The following is a 24,643-nucleotide window of genomic DNA, read 5'->3' on the forward strand; positions in this document are numbered from 1 at the left end:
TTATTTCACAGGTTTCATATTTAAGTAAAACTCAAAAATACAAATTCAATTTTAGCTAGAAAGCAAATATACACTGCCCTCCTTTCCTAACTCCCATAATAAAAAAAAAAAAAACCCACAAAAAAGATTTTTAAAAAATTTCTTCAGGAAATAACTACCTGTGATTTAAGACAAAGTCCTTCCATCTTACTGAGGTCATCAATGTTTTCATAATTGTAAATGAAATTTACAATTTAGCATTTAGTTACTGAATGAACAAATCCAGTGCCTTTTTCTACATGTGAGACAAAATAGTGCGTTTCATGTCAACTTTCTCCAGCCCCAAATCTCTGATTCTATCTGAATTCTACTAATAACAGAATAAAGTCACTATATTCTCTATCAAGATGCTGGATGAATACGCAGAAAGACGGGGGAGCAGAATGATGGGATTCAGGATATACTACCCGAAAATAGGCCTCCTTGGCATACTGAAAAACAACAGAAGCAGGAAGATCTCACTGACCTTCCCCCTGCCCTTTTCCCCTGAAGCAGGTCAATAACCTAGAAAGGGTTTTCTAACCTCCCATAAAGTAGGCATAACACCCTTACACGAGAGATGCTAAAACTGTCCTTATAAACTTTATAATGTAACCTCGGAGGAAGTGGAGGACAAACAGAAATAAACCAAGCTTGTAGCACATTCAGCATTAATCTCCAGGTCAGCTGGCTCTCTGACCTGCTTCCTTACAGCTGTCTGGTGCCTATTGCCCCAAATCCCACAGACCCTAGTTCCCCTTAACTGCTCTATAGGTAACAACTTTAACATTATGAATCTCTAAGTTTTCCGTTTGAGATAGTCCTCTAGGTCCTGCATACCAATGAAACTACTAACACCAGCTGGTTTGAAAAACCCCATTGATGCCAGATTCTCTGAATGAAGGATGTCACCTGAAGCTGACTTACCAAAGAATGTAGTTTTCACATCCTGATGATTTCATCCCTCATTCCCCGACCAATGAGCCACCCCAGTTTTCTAGCTCCTCACTCTCCATGGTCTCGTTTAAAAAACCCCAGCCCAGAACTCCTTAGGGAGATAATAGATTTGAGGGTCTCTTCCCATCTTCTCACTGGACACCTTGCAATCATAACATTCTTTCTCTGCTGCAAATCCTGCTCAGTGTATTGGTCTGTTACTACGCAGTGGGCAAAATGAAACTGTTAGTCCTGAAACAGTGACATCCCCTATACCAGGAGAAAGGTATCTTTAAAACTTCATTTGAGATTGGCCCTCTAAATAAGTTTACCAATTCATCTAATAAACTGGGTGGGAAGGGGTATACTTCAGTGCAAGTCTGTATATGGATAAGCATATGACATACTAGGTCTTTTGAGAAGTAAATCTTCAATTTTAGCAAGAGAAGAGAAACTTTAAGTCACATTCTGTCTCCACTGTTCAGCAGCAAGCAAACTGCATGAAAACAAACACCCTAGAATCCTTTTTCAAAAACTCACAACATAATATGAATATGAATAGATGTTATCAGATCTTCCCCCTCAAAAGAGAAATTCTGGCATGTTCAGTCATTGATAATCCTGGGGTTCCAAACTTTAATTATTCTAAGAAATCTGTGGATGTCAATTTCTACAGAGTCTGGGAGAGTGAAAAACCTTGGTAAGTTCAAGGTTCTCTTTTGACTAGCATTGAAGAAAAGAACTTGCATCAAGATCGTGAACTCTGTGAAAAGTCCCCTTAGAAGACTATTTCACAAAATGTGGTCCCTAAATCACCAGCATAGACCTAAGTTGAGGTACTTACTAAAAATTTATACTCCTGGGCCACATCTAAGAGTGACTATAAATAAATTCCTACTTATACTTTTCGTATACACTAAAAACCCAGAGACATCTTTGTTAGTGTTTGATTTTGTGTGCTTCTGTCACCTGCCTTTTCTAAATTCTAACAGCAATTAATTTACAATTAACAGTTCAGTCATGACCAGCTTTTCTCTCCCACTCATATACAAATTTTTTAAAGAACCCTGGGAAACATACTGGAAGTGACTCAATAAAACTGAACAGTATAGCTTTATCTAACAATTTTGCCCCAGAAACAAAATAAAGGTATGGATACAGTTTTTGAAAAAATAGAATTGATTTTGTGAAACATCTATACTCAGACACACTAGCTCCTTTCATTAGGAGCTGACAATTATGAAGATTAGTATAACTCTAATAAATACTTTTAAAAGATCATGTAGAGAATACAAACTGGAATTGACAAATGAGGTAATCTTTTCATTTTCAGATCCAGAATTTTTTTCTGACATTTCAGCATTATGTCTACATATACAGGAAGGAAAGAAGCGAGGGAGCGACAGAGGGAGGGAGGAAATTTCTACACTGGTAAAAAGAAAAGTAGATTATCAATGTCAAAATAAGTTAATGGCACTCAACCTATCAATATTTATTGAGTGATTACTAAATACAGTGTTGACCACACAGAGAAAGTAGAGACATACTTATTAATGTGCCGGGGATTGTGTTGTATAAAGGTATACATATATATTTTATCTGTATTAATGTATTAATATTTCACTATGTTCTATGTATTTTACTATGTACATTTCATTATTTCATTTAACCATGCAAATTGATCAACATATTTAATCACGCAGCATTGATCATAACACCAAAACCACAATCCACTATAAATTACAAAAATGCTTCATGAATATTCCTATAAGATTAAACACTGGAGTCACCAGTTGTAGGTAGAAGAAAGTTTTATAATGTACTTATTTTTCTTATTTTCACTAAACAACAAATATTTACACTGTGCTTACTATGCACAGGCACTGTCTTAAGAATTTTTTCTGCCTTACAGATAGGAACATTGAAACAAGAGATCCCAAGCTTCCATACTGCCTCTTATGCCATATAAAATACTATAGTTCTTAGGGGAATAAATTTACTTACATCTTTAGCCTGTGTATGTTTTAAGGCATGATACTGCTATTTTTCTCTAAGTTTATAAAATGAAAACTGATGCCTATCTTATTTTTAAATTAAGAAATAATTTTATGTAGGAAGAGATAGGTTTAGAAAAAATTCCACAGCTGATTCTGCTTTTGTACCCCTCAACTCCACCTCCTTCATTTGAGAAAAATTAATATAAAATAGCATATATTTTTTCTCTAAATAGCTAAAATTTAAAGTATAGTTTTATCAAAACCCTTGCAAGCAAAAAAAAAAAAAAAAAAAAGAGGAAAATCAGTTATAGCAATTGGTACAGGTAGGAAAGCATAAAAAGCTTGGTTGAATTTATAGTATTGTTTCATTTTCTGAAAACTTTACATATGGACCAGGGTAAACACAGACACCTCAATTATAAATGAAACTGCCAAGTACCCGTATTTACCAACAATCTTAGAAAAAATATTTTTTATTTGTAATATTTGTTTCTAATATGATTCCACAAGTAAAAACGATGTACCAAGTTTGCTTCTAAGTTCAAAGTCAGCTAATTTTTTAAAATCACATGAATATATAAATTATAAAACAAGTTTGATGAATGTATTTTAAGATGAACGATGAAACTGGAGGCAACCCAATTTGAGGAATTTAAAGCCTTTAAAGTATGAGCATAACAAGTTATTTCCTTGGGAAAAATTTGACTGAAAATTAGAACTATTTTACTAGGATTAAAAAAAAATTACTAGATAGATTTTCTTTATGTCTAAAATTTCTCACACAGAGGGAGGAGGAAGGAACAAGAGGAGAAAGGAATAGCAATTTCAAATAATGATGTCAGAAAAATGTTGACAAAATTATGTTTGTAAATGAAATAATTTGTTCAAGCAGCAGAGGGAGCCAAGGTATTGTTATTTTAATTTTTTTCTCTAAGTGTTGGGAATATTCTCAGTTGCTATACAGAAGAATATCATTTAATTTTAAAATTACAAATGTGATGCCTTAATCTATCATTATGTGATCTTTAATATTTTTAATTAAGTATAACAAGTTACATGTAAAAAACTGATATTATTACACAATATTTTAGAAGATGTTTAACTTTTGGCATTTCCAGTGTAAGCAATAACATTCCCTCAGCTAATTCTTTAAATGTAAGCCAACTGTATTACTTGACTACTGCAACTAATACCACAGGGAAAAGATTATGTAATAAAAATGTCATTTAGATTAACATTATTAATTAAATGTCTAAAGTGTTACAAATGCAAAGAAACCAAAATTTTATCGGACTGCCTGGTTTGTCAATTTGTACTTTGAGAAGGTACTTTAAGGATAAAAACTTTTTATAATCAAAAGGTCACAATGAATTGAAAAAAATGAAAAGATGAAAAGCATCACTTAAAAGCAAACAGCCTCCCTGCCTCAATTCTTGGTACCTTCTAATTCACTCTTCACACTATTAGCAAAATGATATTAAAATTCAAAAGCTATGTTATTTTCTCCCACAGACTTCCCAGCTCCTAGGATGAAGATCAAGGTATTTGACTTATGAGACCATGATTTGAACAGTATTCATCTTTCTACTCTCAAATCTTGCCAAACTCCCTTTTCATCTCTGAACTCCAATCATGGCAGTCTATTTTAGTTCCGGGCATCCACCACATGGCCTTTGAACATGCTGGTCCTGAGTCTTAGAATGTTCTCCTACCTGTACTGTCCTCACTTATTTATCATGTCTCCACACAAGTCACTTCCTCAGAAAAGACTTACAGCTAGGTCCAGCACCCTATCTATATCCTACTCTTATGGCTTCCTATACTTTTCCTTTTTGCCACTTAAACAGCTAATAATTTATATACACATGAGTAACCAATATTTAATATCTATGTAACTGGTCAATATTATAAATATTAAATTATTTTGATATTAAGTTATGAATATCAAACTTTTAATATGATTATACTATAATTAAGACATTTATAATTGTTGTAACATAATTAATTATATTAACATAAGATTAAACATAAGTTTTCAGGAATGACAATGTGTAAGATCCGACAAGGATGAAGTTGCTGGTTCGCACAGCATTGAGACCTTCTGGACTGGCCATGATTGAAGAATGAATGTGTTTTGTGGTTATAGATGTTGAGGAGTCACTTTGGAGTAACAGACTTAGACTTGGATTTTTTTTCTTCTTCTCAAGGCCTGAGGGATCTTTCTTTTGTACTCTTTGAAATATTTATTTCAAAGTGATTGGATACATCTTGCAGAGTAAATGCAGTAGTGAATGTCAGAGCATCACCGTTAGGAGAGTTTGAAGTGCTTGCTAATGGTGTGGCTACCATATTTTCAGCTCCTGCTTTTAGTATAATTAAGTAACAGTAATTTGCTTCATCTGGTTTCTGAACCATACTGCAGACAAACTCTGCTTTTAGAGGCAAGTGGATTTCTGACAAAGCAACCGATCCTTTGGATGGGATAAATTCACTTTGGGATACTGGACTAGCCTTATTCTTCCTCTGAGGTCCGTCGTTCTTCAATTTATTCAATTTGTCATTCTCTTTTCAGTTGCAATTAGAAGAAGTCTTTCAGCTTCAGCTTCTTCTAGGGACCCTTTTTCATGCTTTTCATCAACACAGCAGTTAAGAGCCTGGTTAGCTGGATAAATCACTGTCTCTTGCATATTTATTTCATTATTGAGTTCCTGTATTTTCTGTTTGAATATTAACTTGACAAGGAAAGGTATTGTTTTTTTTCATCCACTTTTGAAGTAACATCTTCCTTCTGAACAATCACCTGCTTTATTGACAGACATTCTGTTTCTTTGAATTACTGTCTTACCACAAAGAGCAGATGACCGAGAGACTCTTGTCAGTAGGAAATACTAAGTTTGGTCTGGACAAGGTCCCCTTTTTATCTTCTTTGGAGGGTCAGATTTATTTAAAAATAAAATGTCAAGTGAATTCCAGTGTTGAAGAAAGAGGTTTTCTAACCATATTTGAAGATGTTACTGGTTTTGGTGGCTGGCATCGAAGATGGTGTGTTCTTTCTGGAAACTGTGTATCTTGTTGGACTTATCTGGATGATGAGAAACGAAAGAATCCCATAGGAATGATAAAACTGGCTAATTGTACCAGTCATCGGATAAAACCAGCCAACAGAGAATTTTGTGCAAAATGCAACACTTTTGAATTAATTACTGTCCAACCACAAAGAGAAGATGACTGAGAGACTCCTGTCAGCCAATGCAGGGACACACTCTGTGTCACCAAGTATGTATTGGCCCATAAATATTTCTATCAACTAAGCAATTGATTGCCCACTATGTACTTGCCACTATGAGAAATATCAGAGATGGTCCTTGATTTGAAAAGGGCACAGCCTTAGTGAGAAAACAAAACACACACGAAGCAATAACAGAACCATCTATCATACCTAAATTAATATAGTTATTGAAAGCATAATACTCAGGTTGTATATTAGCTTAATATTTTCCAGTATGCTCACAGTGGAGGCATTTTCATGGCAGTTAGCTAATAATTTTGGGGTTAAGTTTCAAGATTTCACGTGTAGTTGAGGAGACAGCATTATTCAGAGAGAATTCATACATCCCTTCCTTCCATTCCCAGAATACCCTCATGTAATCAAATGACTCACAAAAACAATATCATTCTATTCTGCAAATTTCTGGATGGAGATTGACAGAATAAAACTTTGGGGAGTGCTTCTTTTTTAATTAACCCTGAGCTCAAGTGTAAAATACAAAGGTTTATTGCTAAGCTTCAAAGATAGGTTCTTTCACTTGGATGCCTAAGAGAAGCTTGAAGACCAACTTCAATGTACAAAGTTGTCATTAAAGACAAAAGTTAGCATTTGATAAGATCTTTAGTAATTAGGCTGTTGCTGGATAATGCAGATATGGGGAGATTGGTAGAACGAGCTTTATGAGTTTCTAATGTGAAAATATTACAAAGCCACAGCCAGGAGACACAGTACTAAAATAGAACAAAGTTGCCCAGAGACTGTCAATTTGTTTTAAAATAGCTAGACAGAGGACTCATTTGATGGAAATTTTTGATGTCTAGATTATTTCCAGATTTGTGCACTTTAATTCATTCATTCTTTCAGCGGTTTTCTATGCAGTGGTAGAATCAGGCAGGGAAGGACAGACAAAATGGATTTCTAATCATTTTGTTTGGTAGCGACCTGTCCATGGCCAAGGTCAGTGGAGGAACCAACCAAAACACGGTTATCTATAGTTCCTGACCACAGCAGCTCACTTCAGCCATTTTAAATATAACTTACATTTTTCATATAACTTTATTTTTCACTGGTTGCATAAACTCTCTTAGACTTCTCTGTAGACCTTCCCCTGTGATAAAAATAGCTAGATTATATGTTGCTTTTATTACTCTTTACCTCATTTACTTGTAGTCTTTCTCACTATAAAATTACAATGTGGATGGGTACCCTTTGTCCAAGCACATGAGTGGTACATTCTCAGTTCAGTCTTGGCTGAGTCTTCAGCCTTGCTTGTGGTCTAAAATTTATTTTGCTTTTTTGATCGTGAGAATATAAACATTGTGAAGTTCTGCATTCTCTTTTGCCTCACTGATGTTTCCCTACAGGGTCTTGAGCCTTTTGGATTTATGCCTTTTACCTGAATTTAATGTACCTCATTTTCATTTCTACTAATCAAGCTCGCTGTCAATACTCAAGATTTCTCTTCTTATCTCTATTGTCTACTTCAAAATTGAAACTAGAATGTTTTATCACATGGGGAGGCAGTAGTTACAGTGGAGCTTTGAAGTCAATGGACTTAAGTTTAAATCCTAACTTTATGACTTATCAAATGTAACCATGGCAGGTCACTTTGCTGGCCCTCTGAAATCTTCTGTGTCAAAAGGGAACAATAAACTCCACAGTGACAACAGAGTTTTTAAAAATTCTGTCAGCCTCTTGAACCAGAATATATTCAGAGACTTCAGACAATAGAGATGAATGAGTAAACACACTTAGCACGTTTCGAGTACATGGAATGAGCTTAGTAAGTAGTGACTATTAAAAGTGTAGTATTTTCTTCATTGACTATCAAAAGGTGACAAACTCCACTTATTCATGTTTCCATCATTTCTGGTACCAATGGGGAGAACTTATAAAGTTGCAGAATGAATGCAATATAAAAACCTAATAAAAAAAAAGTTTTAAATTCCTGAAAACTTCACAAGGACATACAATTTCTCTTCTGCTCATCTTTGAATTTCCAGTTCCTATTACAGGAACTGTGGGGTCTTAGTCTGCTTGGGATGCCATCACAAAATACCACAGAGTGAATGACTTAAACAATAGCAATTTATTTTCTCTCAGTTCTAGAGGCTGAAGGTTTGAGATCAGGGTACCAGCATGTTTTGGCTCTGGCGAGAGCTCTCTTTCTAGCTTGCAGATGGCTACTTAATGTGTCTTTACAGGATCTCTTTCTCTTTTATTCTTTTTATAGGGTCACGGTCCTATCAGATTAGGGTCCCACCTTTATGTTCTTACCATAATTAACTCCTAAAGACCTTATTTCCATATTTAGTCACACTGCACTTGTAAAATACGCACTTGGATAGCACACAGTTCAGCCGATAGCATAGCATGCGGTAAGACTAGTATGGAACAAATACATGCTGTCACTAAGAAAAGGGAACACAAAATATTAAAAATGTAACAAGCAATAAAAATATTTCTCTCAATATTACAGCCATTGAAAGAAAGATACCACCAGAATAATAAAGCCAGAGAGAAAGCAAGCAAATTATCTAACCAAAAAAGGTGAGGGAGGAGGTATATATACTCTAATCATCAATTAAACATTCATTAGTCCTACTCATGTCAGCCACTGCATTGGCAATAGTGTTATACAAATGAAATACTTCACAGCCTCGTGATGGAAGAAGTCATAACCTAATAATTAAAGTGTTCTACAGTAAGTGTTAGACCATCCCTCAGTTTCCAATTACCTGGACCCAGTGGAATTTGGTAACTGCCCCTAAAAGTCTCACAACTACAATGAGTGTTGAGTGGTTTCCTTGAAAACCAATGCACACTTACAACTCTCATTTAGGGTCCTTACATATAGATATAGATAGTTTGTATGCTAACTCTGCACAAATCCAGGGCAAACCTTTAACAAACAAACTCCCTCTAAAACTGTGCAGTATACAATCTGCACATTGAAGGAAATGTCTGATCTTCTAGATTTCATTTAACATTTAACATTAATAAACAACCTTTTTTTTTTTTTCTGGAAAATGTCTGTCCCTTGACTTCCACAATATTGTATCCTAATTTTCAGTTCTATTTTTTAACCCTTTTTTTCTCCTTTGTGAGAGCTTCTCTTTTTCTGTCTATCCTATAAATGTTCCTATACGATAGGGACTACTTCTCTCTCACTCCATTCATACACTGTATGGTAATCTCATCTACTCTCACAGCTTCACCCAAAGCTGACAACCTAATGATTCCAAATCCACAGTTTTAGTTCATATCTCTCTTCTGAATCCCTATATATTCTACAGGCCACATAAACCTCACATGTCCAAAATGATAACAAAACTAACTAAAACTAAGGTCGCCACTCCCTAACACAGATTGCACAAATGGAGACCATTTCTGTTATTTTATTTCTACATCTTTAAGGCCTTTCTTATTTTGTTTTTGGTTTTTGCCTCATTTCATCTATCTCAAGCCTGAAGGTAAGGTCGAAGTCCCCTTTTCTCCTTGTTGATGTTGTAGATTGTCTCAAAACTCCATTCTAAATTCCCTTTCTCATGTCTTACTGCATGCCAGTGGCTAGATAACTGAAGCTCCAGTTTCCCTTAGAGTTCAAATTCCACACCAACTTAACTTTGAAAAACCTGACACACCCGCTCAGCATTAGGAAAGCAGAGCTGATGGCTGCATTTATACTGTTTCTTGCAGCAAGCTTGGTTTTGGAGGTACATGATTATTCTCCAGCAAATATCACAGCGATTCTAGTGTCCAGTTCCTAGCTTTGTAAAGGCTGAGATAAACAATGTGAGACTTCCATTTCTTCGTAATGGTCAGGGCTTAAGAAGTGTGGTGCTGGAGTCAACAGCTATTGATGTTGTTTCCCCAGTTTCCTTATCCTCTATGTTGTTCTGAGAGCCATTTCACATCTGCATGTGGAATACAGGAGATAAAGCCCAGGGCTCCCTCAGGATGGAAAGAACCGAGGCAGAAACTTGCAACATAAAGCCGGTTATAACCTCAGTATGAGGATAAATGAGAAACCTGTTTCTCAGAAGGGCACACAAGGAAATTTGCCTATCTCAGCTTTGGTATTCAGTAGAAGGAGTGGAAAAAACATCTTCCCCTTGCAATACAGATTTTCTTAAACAGTACAACACATAAAGGAAAGAACTAATACATTCATCAAAATTATATTATGAATTTCTGTTCAACAAAGACACCATAAGAATGAAATATAAATTATGTAAACTGGAAAAAGATAGTTGCAATACAATAACCAATAAAAGATTAGTATTTAGAACACATAAAGAAACTCCAAATATCAAAAACAAAACATCCTAATAGAAAACTAGGCCAGAAAAAAAGACATTTTGCCAAAAACACATGACCTCTGAGAAGGAGATGTTAAATGTTGGTGAAGATGTGAAATCACAGCAATGCTGAACTACTGCTGGTGAGACTGTCATTTGAAAACAGCATTGCGCAGTAAAGCTGAACATGCACATATCCTAAGATGCTGCAACTCCATTTCTAGTAACACTCATGCCCATTTGTGCAAAGATATGCATAAGAAAGTTCACAGCAGCACTGATTGATTATAAGAGCAAAACAAATAGATGTAAGTCAAATGACTATCAACAAAATAAATCATGAAGTTTGATATATTAATATACTGGAAAAAGTAGACAGAAGTGAAAATGAACTATATTTACACTCAACATAGTGATATTGTTGAGTAAAAGCAGCAATTCCAGAATACAATCACAGTGTAATTTCATCTACAGAAAGTTCAGAAACAAAACACTTACATGTATAGGTTATTTTTAACTATATACTTTAATAGGTGATAAATTTAGCATCCTTTCAGCACGGTACTGATAAAAATTACTTTTGGGTTCTAATAATTTGTTTTGTGGTTTCCTTTAAAGGATCCTTTCATGTTCATTTTAAATATTCTTATACTGTATACAGATTTATAAAATATAAAATATGTTTCATAAAGGGAATTTAAAAAAAAGAAAATACCAATACTCCCACTACTAAGATTAAGAAATTTAACATTCAGATTACTTTAGAAGCCCCCTTCATAGTCCCTGCTTATATACTATCCCTTCTGCTGAGACTTAACCATGATACTGAATTATCCCTTCACTTTAAAATAATTTGTGTGTATTTTATACATATTTTAGTATACAATTTTTACATATTTTAAAATTACATATGCAATTTTATATAAATGAATAGATTTTTATTTTATAAGGTATATTCAATGGCTTACACATTTTATTATGTATATATATTTTATTTTACATATAAATCTACAGAGACTGAAATAAGATTGGTATGTTTCCTGGGGTGGCAGCAAGACAAATAGGCTTGAGGAAACTTTATGGGGTAATGAAAATAGCTCAGAACTGCAGCGTAGTGGTGGTTGCACAACTAAAAATCATTAAATTGTTATATAACAATGGGCGAATTTTATGATCTACAAACTATACTTTAAAATCTGGAAGAAAAAACATATCTATGTTCACATATTACCTTTTCTGTGAAGCCATCTGTGACCAGCCCAAGCAGAATTTTGTTTGCATTCCTCTGTCACAGTATTCCTCAAATCAGGCTATATTGGTTGGCCTATTTTCAACTAGAATTTAGAGAACCTAAGGACCAGAGTATATTTTCCCAACTCTGTATCACTTTTCCATTGTCCATCCCACTACATCCTACAGTAGTGCTTGAACTGTTCTTGCTCATTAAATATACTTTAATGAATGAATGAGTGGGAGTTCTCCAGGTAAATAAAAGGATCAGCCACTCTACTGAGAAATGACATCATATGATATCCTAAAAGCAAAGTCAGCAAAGAGAGTGTGGAGGTTATGAGCACCAGCTCTGGAGCCTCACTGCCCAGTCCAGCTATAGCTGTACTTCTAAGGAGCAGTGTGAACCTGGGCGAATTACTTAACCTTCTGTGCCTCAGTCTCCGTATCTATGAAATGGAGATGACAGGGCATCTACCTCAAATAGTGACTGTAAGAAATGAATAATATTATTTAAAATAGCTCCTAACCAGTAAGTACATAAAAAGGTAGTGTACATCATTCGCACCAAGGAAATGAAAATTAAATCTATAATGATATATCACCATACATCTATCAGAATGGCTAAAATTATAAAGACAGAAAATACTAAGTATTGGCAAAGATGTAACTTGAATTCTCATATGTTGCTACCAGAAGTGAACATAAACTTTGAAAAACTCATGATTTCTTTAAAAAAAAAATCAATCTATACCTACCCCCATGACATCAAAAATCCATTCCTATGCATAGAAAAATAATAAAATATAACCATATAAGTTAGAAAAAATTTAATAGCAGTTATATTCATAACTTAAAACTGGAATGAAGCCAATACCCATCAGCAGAAAAAAAATCGATACATTGTGGCATATTCATAAATGGCACATGGCTCAGGAGAAAAAAGGAACACATTACTGATACATGCAAAACATAAATTAATCTCTCAAACACTATGCCTATGAAAATAAGTCAGCACAAAAGTGTTCATGCTGTCTTATTCCCTTTGAACTAAGGAAAAGAACAGACAAAACTAGACTATGGTTATAGACATCAGTGAGAGGGAGACCACTGCCTGGAGAAGGGCAAGACAAAAATTCCTGGGGTAATGTAAATGCCTATCTTGATCTAATTCATGGCAGGGCTGATAAAACTTCTGAAGTTATACATTTAATTTTTTATTACATGTAAGTTATATCCACCAAAATACTCTTAGCATAAAAAGTTTTGGGGTTTTTCCCAATTAAAATGCTATTTCAAGTCATTAAAAGATATTTGGCATGTAGCGAGTATCCACCAAAGTTATGTACTATTATCAGTGAAGACTGGCTAATCTGTTAAAATGGAAGGGAAACTATCAGATCAAACATAACATAGGTAAAACCATGAAACAAACTCAAACCAAAAAGGTGAGTATGTCTCTCAAAGAAGTGGAAGAAAACAATGACAGGTGATTACAGTCACTCTCTCTGTTAAATTTAGCATTCCCTCTAAACTCCAAGAATTACTTTCTAGTTCATACCTCTCTCATATTCGTCTTACAGAAGTTTAGGAATTTTTGTTTTTGTTGTTTAAAAACATTCATTTATAGCAAGATGACTTAACACACACTTGAATATTATTCAGGTTTTCCTATGGGTTACCTACATATTATACATGAACTTTCTCTTTTAGGCCCATAGTGGATACAAAAAAAAAAAAAAAAAAGCAAAACAAACAAACAAACTATATAACAAGTTTCCACTTCTTACTAGGATTCTGAATTTAATTGTGCAGTGATTACTGAGGCTCACTCATAGTGGGACTAAAAACACTATTATCTTCAACTTATGCCTATAACATTGCACTTAAAACATTAAGGTCATATTAACATTAGTAATTAAAGGTAAAATTAATTTTAATTGTGTGGGGGGGATGCTTTTTGAATACCACCTTAGAATGTTTTCAGTGAGTCAAGTGATATAACACAAGGGCCAGAGTCATGACAAAGAACTATAAATATTCTTAATAAGGTAGAGAAGAGTAAGTGTACATGTGTGTGGATATTGTGGATATGCTCACAGCATTCCTCTACCAGGAAACTGAATGCTGGAGTTACGAATACTCACCTCAATTACTTGATTCTCAAGATACTCCATGAAACAACCAGAGCTTGCTATACATTTTCTACATTTCCAACAACGAAGAATACTTGTTTCCTCTTGACTATGATTTTTAGTTGTCAATTCTTCACTTATTTTCATCTGTGGGAACATTAATGCATTTTTAGAATATTAAACGGTCAGATAAACTAGACTTCCTAAATCCTTAGCAGAGCATTAGCTGTAAGCGGAGCGTAAAGAAGGGAACTATCATTTATTAAGGTTTCCACTAGTTATCAGGTCTTAGGGTTGGGCACACTATGCATTACATGTGAGACTGAAAATTCCAATTAATTATGATCATACATTATGTTAACGACTACCAGCTTATTTTCTTTGTGCACAAAGTTTTATATCTACTGCTTTTCATTTGACTCCCACTAAAAGTGGTAAGCAGAATCTGAAGAGTCAATTCAATAATTACTGCAGTAGTATTTTGTTTGTTTTTAGACAGGGTCTCACTGTTGTCACCCAGGCTGAGACACAATGGCACAATCATAGCTCACTACAGCCTTGAACTTCTGGGCTCAAGCACTCTTCTTGCCTCCATCTCCCAAGTAGCAGGGACTACAGGAGTGCACCATTACACTTGGTTAGTATTTTTTTCTTTTTTAAACTTTCTATAGAGAAAGAATCTTGCTTGGTAGCCCAAGCTTGTATCAAATTCTTGGCTTTCCAAGCAATCCGCCTGCCTCAGCCTCCTAAAGTGCTGGGATTACAGGCATGAACCACTACATTTGGCCTACAGTGGTTTTCAAAGAGACATGACAAAGAACTATAAATATTCTTATAAGTAGGATGTTTTGAATAGCTACAGCATTAAATTTTTAAAATAACAGGATTTGCTGAGTTGTTAATTCTGTGAAAATTGGTAGTGCCTACTTAAAATCGTTTAAATTAATAGCAAAAATCCTTTATCCTGAATGCAACAAAATCTCCATTATATTGTACTCATTGGAACAATTAACTATATGCTACATCTTGTATATAACCAAGCAAGACTCAGAGAATAGAAATGATTTTTAATCTATTTTTACACCTGATATTTTATATCAATACTTTGATTTAGACCAATTTGGGATGATAGTTTCACATTAATACGTAACAATTCCAAAATAGATACAGGATGTTAAATAACTTGTCTGGTAATTGTTCAGCATAAAGAAAGGCATTATTAATTTATCAGGCTACCCACATGGGCCTGCCTAGTTTCCTGGCCACATTTCCTCATTTGTTCACTCATTTCTCATTCATTCAACACTTACTGAAAGCTAACTATGTGCCAGACAATGAGTTAAAACTCTGGGAACATAAAAATGAGTAAAACTTATTTTCTGTCTCAGAGGTGCTCACTATGCCACAGATAATAGTTTTTCAATGGTAGCACACAGAATTGATTGGGAAGCTTTAAAAAACGGTGATGCCTAAACCCCACTCCTAGAAATTTTGACTGATTCTGAGATAGGGATGGAGGTAGAAATGGGCATTTTAAAAAAAATTCCCCAAGGGAATCTATAGTATGGTCAGGGTGAACATAGAGACATATGTTTAATTAACAATTATTAAGTAAAATGCGACTATAAGAACGGTAAGAGAGGGAACATGGATAGACAGTTACCAACTTTCAATGAAGGACTTAAAGAACTCGGGCTGAGATGGCACAGCAAAGCTCTCTAGCTCAGACCTTTCAGTAGACAGGCTGTAGTTCTGTCTCTACTGACCCATCTTCAGAATGCATCTTAGTCCAACTGATCACTCCATCTCAACTACAACCTCAATGACCACCAAAAAAATAGTTTAATTTGACTGGATGTGGTAACACACCTGTAATCCCAGCACTTTGGGAGGCCAAGGTGGGTAGATCACCTGAAGTCAGGAGTTCGACATCAGCCTGGCTAACATGGTGAAACTCTGTCTCTATTAAAAATATAAAAACTTACCCTGGCGTGGTGGCACATGCCTGTAGTCCCAGCTACTTGAGAGGCTGAGGCAGGAGAATTACTTGAACCTGGGAGACAGAGGTTGTAGTGGGCTGAGGTCACGCCACTGCACTCCAGCCTGTGCAACAAGAGCAAAACTCAGACTCAAAAAACAAAAATCATTTATATGCAAATATCTTGCCCTCCTCTTTCTTTACTGTTGAAGCACTAACACACTTAACTTCTTTAGTATTCTTCTTCCCTCTCTATATCTTCTTAGCCTTTTATCTTCATATCCCTTTTAACCATTGGTCCTCAGCCAGGATAGGGACTGCAGGGAGGAGTCATATCAGGGTCAAGTATGGAGAAACGCCACATCTGTCTATACCCTGAGATACCTGCCTTCTTCTCCCTGAAATTTTTCAATGCAACTATGTAGTAGAAAAAATCCTGCAGGAGATTCTTAGAAGTCTTCATTTAAACACTAAAACCTATACTTGCTCTGTGTGACAATTCATCTATATCAATGATTTTTACAACTATATGTCTAGTTTTGATCTTGTTCCAAAGCTCTAAACCAGTATTTTCAAGTTCCAAATGCCAACGCACATCTCTATGTGAATCTCCTTCAAGGCCTTTGTACTGGCTGTTCACTCTTCATAGATGTAAGCTATTCTACAGAGTAGCTACTAGCCAGGTATGCTTATTGAGTGCTTGAAATGTGGCTTACCTAAATTGAGATGTGCACTTAAGTATAAAATATACACCAGATTTTGAAGTCTTGGCAGAAAAAAAAATGTAAAATATCTCAATATTTTTAAGTACATGTTAAAATAATATTTTTAAAATACTGAGTTAAGTAAAATGTATTGTAAAATTAATTTAACCTGTTTCTTTTTACTTGTTTATGTGGCTTTACAGATAAGGTTTGCTTTATATTTCTACTGGATAATCCTTGCCTAGACCTCCTCACTCCTTCTGGGTCTCTGCATGGTTGGCTCCTTTCTCATCATTTAGATCTCGGTACAATGTCACCTCCTCAAATATACAGTATAAGGAACACCTTGTATTTACTTAAATGCAAGTCACTGGGCCACAATCTAAGAGATTCTAATTCAGTGTTTCTAGGATGTAAGTCTTTGTATAAAGTTCAAATTTATCACTTATAATACCACCAACTATCTATGTCTGAATATACAGTTTGTCAATCATTCAAGTAAAAAATAATGTGCATGAAAAGGTGCCTAGTTCAACTCTCAACTGAAACAACTGAACATGGGTTTTTCCTCAAGACCATCATCAGCCATCAGTAGACTACAGAAGTATTCTATTGATTCTTGTTTTTCCCCACAAAGCATTTTTTAAAAAGATGTACTTCAAAGTAAGAATTTAATGAAATATTATTTACTGCTTCAATAAACAAGTTTTCTTGCATCTGTGTGGTGGTAAGGAATAAAATGACTCCTAGTACAGTTTGTCACAATTGCCTTGATTTTGCTAAGGGAACAGCAGGTTTACCCACTATTGTTTTTGTATTATTAGTGCAAATGTCAACACAATGAAAAAGGCAAACGACATCTTAATATTACCAAGAAAACAGTTTTGACCAAATTCTTTGAAAAGGTCTCAGAGTCAGCAGGGGCATGAACCACATTTTGAGAACTGCTACTTGATGCAAAACAGCTATCTATAAAAAGTTGTTGTTGAAAATCTTACTTCCCAAAAACATTCTTCAAAATATTTAGGAATGACAGATGAGTCCCTATGGAGAAACACATTTATAACAGATTAGGTTGAAATATTTTATAATACCAACCACTGGAATTATAACCTGCATAATGAAGTTGCATTTCTTTGTCTATCCTTTGCCATTTGCTACTCTTTAAGGTAAAATATCAGCATTTGGCACAGTAGTAATTTCACATTCTTGGGTCTCTAGTCTTTGCTTCCTTTTTATTTGTTACTCATAAATTTAAACTTGAGATGAGGTGGAAAAATTATAAATTATTAAAATTAACCTAAAGTTAGAAAATACAAATAAAACAAAAAAAAATTTAATTAACATGGAACTCAGATCTATCTTCTCCAAAACAAGTTGGAAGGGAATATAGGCATAAACATTGTAACTGTAAAATTTTACCACTTTTAAGAAATGAATAATCTTTATAACCTATAAACTGCAGTCCAGAAAACAGAAAAGAAAAAAACAGCTCCTCCAAATAATTATATAAGAGTAATATAACTTTGATATATTAACTAGACAAGGAAATATAAAACTAGACAAGGAGAATATGAGAAAATTATAAACCAATCTACTTATAAACATAGATGCTAAAATTCTAAATAAAATATTTGCCAACAGAATCCATCAATGAATTAAAATAAATTTTGACCAAGCAAGATTATTTTCAGGAATTCAAAAATGGTTAAAATTGGGTGAAAAACTATTCAATATACTGAACTAAAAATTAAAAGAAAAAGCACGCTCAACTTAAAAGCTATAAAAATAAAATTCATGGTGAAATTCAACATTTAGTCAGAAATGGAAAAAAAAAGTCAAAAAACACCAACCTAGCAAAAGAAGGAAACTTTGTTAACCTGATAGAAAGGGAGTTTATCAAAAACGTTAGCAATTATATAATATTTGATGGCAAAACTTTAAAATCATTCCATTAAAATCAGGAAGAACACAATGACGCTCACTATTTGCCCTATTATTCAAATTTGTAGCAGGGCTACTAGCTAATGCTCTAATTAAGAATAAACAGGTGGTATATCATCCCAAAGCGTTAAACAGTGAAAAACAGAAAAACAAAACCAAGTGCCTGTTAATGCATTATATCATTTTTGGTTTTTTGGCTACAGTGTTTCCATCTTGTTAAAAATACAGAAGGTCCTTAAAGAACATTGTTTTATTCAATTATCATCTAGTTATAAAATTGATGAGGAAAAGAAAGACTATTTCCATTGTAACACTGGATGAGAAAATAATCAATTCCTGGCCAGAGCCACTGTCTGTGTGGAGTTTGCATGCTCTCCCCGTATCTGTGCAGGTTTTCTCTGGGCACTGCAGTTTCCTCCCATATCCTAACAAATTGCACATTAAATTAATTTGCATGTCTTAATGGTGCCAATCTGAGTAAGTGTTGAGTATGTACTGTGATGGAATGGTGCCCTGTCCAGGGCTGGTTCCCACCTGCAACCCTGAACTAGAATAACTGGGTAAATATTGATCTTATTTTATTAGATGTCTTGATTTCTTAAATGTCTGTATAGCTCACATTTACTTTTATGTCTTAGCTCTTAAATGTCTATATAGCTCACACATACTTTTATGTCTAGCTCACATTTACTTAAATGTCTGTATAGCTCACATTTACTTGTTTAATAGTAGAAGTGTTTTGGTCTTTAAAGTTTGATGGACATTTTGTTACCAGAAATATGTCATAGGAAATTACCTGTTTATATCAATTAGTCAATGGTAAAATTGGTTTCATTATATCTAGTTCTGATTAAAGTTGCAATTTCCAAAAACTTATCAATGACATTAAGTGAGGGCTTACTGTACGTAAATAACAACAGTTAAAGTTTCTTCCCTGATGCTTTGGAACTGGGGAGAACACATGTATGAATAAAGAACACTTATATTACACACACACACACACACACACACACACACACACACTACCCCTTTGATATGGTATTTCGTTATTCCCTAACTACACAGGAGGTGGTTAATAACTATTTGCTCACCATAATTATTTTTAACTACATCACTTTCATATACTTGGTATATAAAAGTTTCCTATATTAGTAAATATACTTGGTTTAAACATGTTTAAATTCAACTTTGGGATTTAAATACTTTCAGTATTACTAATAAGCCAGAAGTTTCTCTACTAGGTTAACTGGTGAGGATAAGATCATGGAAAATATTTTTTTTATATAGTTTACCTTATTTAGAGGTGAAATTGTACTACTCAGAAAAAAAGAATCTCCTGGGTTATTATGTTAAATTTAAAAATAAGCTAACATAATACCTGATAAGCCTCTGTGGTACTACTTTCTAACATACTATCAGTTTCCTACCCTGGGTTCTGGCGTTATATATATATATATATATATATATATATATATATATATATATATGCATGTTCAGTTAGTGAAAATTCATCTGCTTTATACTTGTGATCTGTTCATTTTTCTATATGTATATTTCAATATAAAAATTTCTTTCAAAAATTGTAACTTTAAAATGTGTCTCTCTTCCTTTCCCTCTTTCCCCCTCATCAATATAACCTCATTCTTGCCTCTGTGTGATAACAGTAGGTAAAGAATGCTCAATATGGGGCAGTGTCTACAGTGAAAACTCTTATTATCTGGCCCTGGTTAAAAGGTCAAGGTTTTATGATAGTAGAAGTCAAGTCCTTGCAATGAGACAAGAAGTCACAGGTGTGTTTTCCCACCATTGCCCATATGGGGATTATTTATCCATCACCAAGGTAAAACCGGAAAACAAGAAAGTGTGGAAATGAGCCTAGGCTGATTGTTCATTATAAGTGATACATAACACAGATAAATTTATATGTGGATAAACAGTGCCAGCCTTTGTCACTACCAAAGAACTGATTAAATGCTAAATAAAACTTTCATAATCTGAATTCTAAATAATTGGGAATGGGCCAAGATAGAAAGGTCTAATGTAAAGCCGAGAACCTCTCAAAACAGGTAACTCTGTGATTTGCTATTCTTTATATTGACTGATGTTAATTAAAAAAAAAAAGTTTTAAGGTATAATTGGTATACAAAAATTGCATATATTATATATATACATTTTGATGAGTTTGGACATATGTATATGCCCAAGATTCTACCACCACAATCAAGGTACTAGATATACTTATCACTTCTAAAAATTTAGTTGTCCTTTGTACGGTTTAGTTTTGGTTAAGAACACTAAAAATGAGATCCATCCTCTTAACATATTTTAAAGTGCATAATACTGTACTGTTAACTCTAGTATGCTGCGCATCAGATCTCTAGAACTTATTCATCCTACATAACTAAAACTTTATACCCATTAAGCAACAGTACCAATTTCCTTTCCCCCATCTCAACAGTCACGATTCCATTCTCTGCATCTATGAGTTTGACTATTTCAGATACCTCATATAAGTAAAATACTGTATTTGCCCTTCTGTGACTGCCTTTTTCACTTAGCATAATGTTCTTTAGGTTCATCTATGTTGTCACAAATGGTAGGTTTTCCTTCTTTTTCAATGCTGGATATTTCCTTGTATGTATACGCCACACTTTCTGTACGTATTTATCTGTCAATGGGCACCTGTTTTTTTTCTCCCCTTATTTTGGCTGTTCTAAATAGCTGTAATGAACATGAGGATGCAATTGTCTCTTTGAGATTATTTCAATTCTTCTGGTTATATAACAGACATGGAATTGCAGGATCATGTGTTAGTTCTATTTTTAATTTTTTGAAGACCTCCACACTGTTTTTAGTAGTGACTACACCATTCAATATTCCCAAATGTGTATAAAATTTCCCTACATCCTGGCCAACATTTGTCTTTTGTTTATTTGGTAATATCCTAACAGGTATGAGGGAATATTTCATTGTAATTTTGAACTGCCTTTCCCTGATGATTACTAATGTTAGGAACTCTTTCATATATCTAGCGGCCATTTGTATGTCTTCTTTGCAAAAATGTCTGTTCAAATCTATTACCCATTTTGAATTGTTTTGTTTGTTTACTAACTCAAAATCAGGCATACATGATAAAGTGATCTTTGACAAGGATGTCAAGAACACAGTGGGGGAAAAGGACAGTTTCTTCAACAAATGATGCCGAGAAAACTGGACACCCACATGCAAAAAAATGAAATTGGACCCCTATCTTACACCAAATGCAAAAATCAACTCAAAAAAATTAAACACTTAAATGATAAGATCTGAACCTGTAAAACTCTTAGAAGAAAATAGAAAGTTTTTTGACATTGGTCTTGGAAAGGATTTCTTGAATTTTATACAAAATGGACAAGTAATAAAACCAAAAATAGACAAGTAAGACTATATTAAACCAAAAAGTTCTGCACAGCAAAAGAAATAATCAACAGAGTGAAAAGGCAACTTATGGAATGAGATAAAAATATCTGGAAATGATCTAGATGAGAAGATACTAATATAAAAAATATATCATTATCTTCTAAAATTCAATAGCAAAAAATAAGCCAATTAAACACTGACATATTAGTCTTTAAAGTCACTAGACAATAGAAAAAATATGTTTGTATTTCATGCACTGACCTTTGTGAAATAGTCTATAATTTCTATCAGAATAGCAAAGAAAGACAATTTGCAATTAGTGCTTTCTAGCAGTTTCATCACCTTGTATTAACATTTAAGCATTTAGCGGGAGGAGAAGGATGAACACATGAAATGTAGGGGAATTTTAGGGCAGTGAAACAATACTGTATGTATTGTAATGGTGGATACATGTGTTGTATATTTGTCAACACCCACAGAACTATACAATTCCAAGAATGAATCCTAATGAACCTCAGTTAATAATGTATCAATATTCATTGATCAATTGTAACAAGTGTACCACATTTATAGAAGACCTTAATCATAGGAGAAACTGCAAGGTAAGAGGAAGTGTTCTGTATTTTCCATACATATATAAATGGGAACTTTTTTTATTTTTCTGCTCAATTTTTCTATAAACAGACGGCTCTAAAAATAGTCTATTAACTTAAAAAACTAATTATTTTGACATCTCATAACAATACCTCCTTCTCAAAGTTATTAATATTCACTAACAAAGGAAAGGAGAACTTTACTTTTGTCTTGGGTTTTTACACCCTTCTTTTGAAATTTAGTATCAACATTGGTTTTCTAAACGTAAAAAAAAGTTACACTTTGTCAGTATGGTACCTGTACTAATCTGCTTGGGTTTAAACAACAGAAATTTATTTTCTCACAGCTCTGAATGCTGGAAATTCAAGATTAAGATGCTGGTAGGGTTGTTTTCTGGTGACGCTTCTCCTTTCATCTTGCAGACAGCCATATTCTTGCTGTGTCTTCACATGGCCTTTCCTTTGTGCATGTGTACTTCTGGTGTCCCCTCCTCTTCTAGGAACAAGAGTACTACTGGGTTACAGCCCCACTCTTTTGACCTGATTTAACATTACCTCCCTGAAGACCTTGTCTCCAAATTGGGCATTAGGACTTCAATATATGGATTTAGGGGAGAGGACGCAATTCAATCTGTAATATTCTTTCCTCTGGACCCCTAAACTCATCCTCTTCACATGCAAAAAACATTCACTCCGTCCCAACAGCTTCCAAAAGTCTTAATTCATGTCAGCATCAACTCCAAATCCAAAGTCCCATCTAAGTATCTAAATCAGGTATGGATGAGACTCAAGATATGACTAATTATGAGGCAAAATTCCTCTCCAGCCGTGAAACTGTGAAACAATGCAACATACATGCTTCTAAAACACAACGGTGGCACATGCATAGGGTTGCCATTCCCATTCCAAAAGGGAGAAATCTGAACAAAGAAAGGGGTGACAGGTTACAAGCAAGTTTCTAACCTAGCAAGGCAAATTCCATTAGATATTAAGGCACAATAATAATCCTTTCTGGCTTAATGGTCTGCCCCATAGGCCCACCATAACAGTGGGTTTGCTTTCTCGGCCCACTGAGTTGGAAGACCTGCTCCCTTGGCTGTGGGGGGCAGCCTTGCCCCTAAGGCTATGGATATGGGTAGCCTGTCATGCTGAAATGGAAGAGATGGCCCTATACTCTGAAACTGAGGAAGAAATAGCCTTAGGCCTCTGAGGCTGTGTGCTCTGGGTCTGCAGAGGCATCTCTGTGTTACCTTCAGGTCCTTATCTTTTGTTAAAGGATAAGAAATATTCATAGCCAGATAGGCCTATGGTCCTTTTCTGCAGAATCCCAGAAGTCTGGAAGCCATCCTTTATTTCTGTCTCTTTTAATCCAAAATGGCAGTATTTCTTCTATCCCATCTTAGTTTTATGGATTGAAAGATTGTCCAACCATATATTCAGTGTCCTCTCCAGAACATACTTTCCAGTATTTATTACACAATATAGGTAGGCCAAGAATTTTCAGAATCTTAATTTCTAGTTCCCTTTAGCTTAAAATTCCTTTTACAAATCATCTTTCTCCTTCTGAGTTTACTATAAGCAGTAAGGAGAAGCAGGCACTAATATAGAGAAATTTCTCTCAACCTAAGACCATATGCTTCTGAATTAAGGTACTTCTTCCTGCTTTCTGTGTTTTCGAAGTTTTTAAATTTTGGTTTTATGGTAAATTTTGATTTTATTCTACATCTTCAAAGGAACTTAATGAAAAATGAGAAAAGAGTACACTGGAGGCTGTTTGCTGCCATTTCTGAACCAGGAGACTCTCTAATACAATTTCTTAAAGATTCATAATTTTACATAAATTTTAATGAGAAACTGTATGGCATGTTTGCTTCCTCATTTATTTATTTATATCCTGTCTTATCTAGAAACAATTTTTGAAAGTATATATAGAAAGCTGCAAACCTTGAGCTCAAGGTTGTGACTATAGGCTGGGTCATGTTTCAGAAAAGAGAGTAGAATAAAGTGGCAAAGTGAAATATTGATAAATTTTTAACTTCAGTACAAGAAAAGACAAAATTAATGACAACATACAGACTGGAAGAAGAAATCTGCATATATAAGCTAATGGTTAACCGCTACAATTAATTCTACAAAACAC

General features: G+C 34.4%; 1 protein-coding gene and 1 pseudogene across 6 annotated transcripts in view; both read right to left on the minus strand.

Annotated features, from left to right (window-relative positions):
* RNF180 (ring finger protein 180) overlaps positions 1-24,643 on the minus strand; it is a 237,554-nt gene that overhangs the window by 191,693 nt on the left and 21,218 nt on the right. For all 6 annotated transcript variants that reach the window (XM_074385564.1, XM_074385554.1, XM_074385549.1 and 3 more), the window contains 2 exons: positions 15,871-15,988; positions 13,898-14,032 (listed from right to left, as the gene is read on the minus strand). In XM_074385564.1, coding sequence (XP_074241665.1) covers positions 13,898-14,032; positions 15,871-15,888 — 153 coding nt within the window. In that variant the 5' untranslated portion in view covers positions 15,889-15,988. The remainder of the gene's footprint in view (positions 1-13,897; positions 14,033-15,870; positions 15,989-24,643) is intronic.
* On the minus strand, positions 3,734-5,710 carry LOC141581127 (anillin pseudogene; annotated as a pseudogene).

Source organism: Saimiri boliviensis, chromosome 1 (assembly GCF_048565385.1).
Source record: "Saimiri boliviensis isolate mSaiBol1 chromosome 1, mSaiBol1.pri, whole genome shotgun sequence".
Classification (NCBI taxonomy): domain Eukaryota; kingdom Metazoa; phylum Chordata; class Mammalia; order Primates; family Cebidae; genus Saimiri; species Saimiri boliviensis.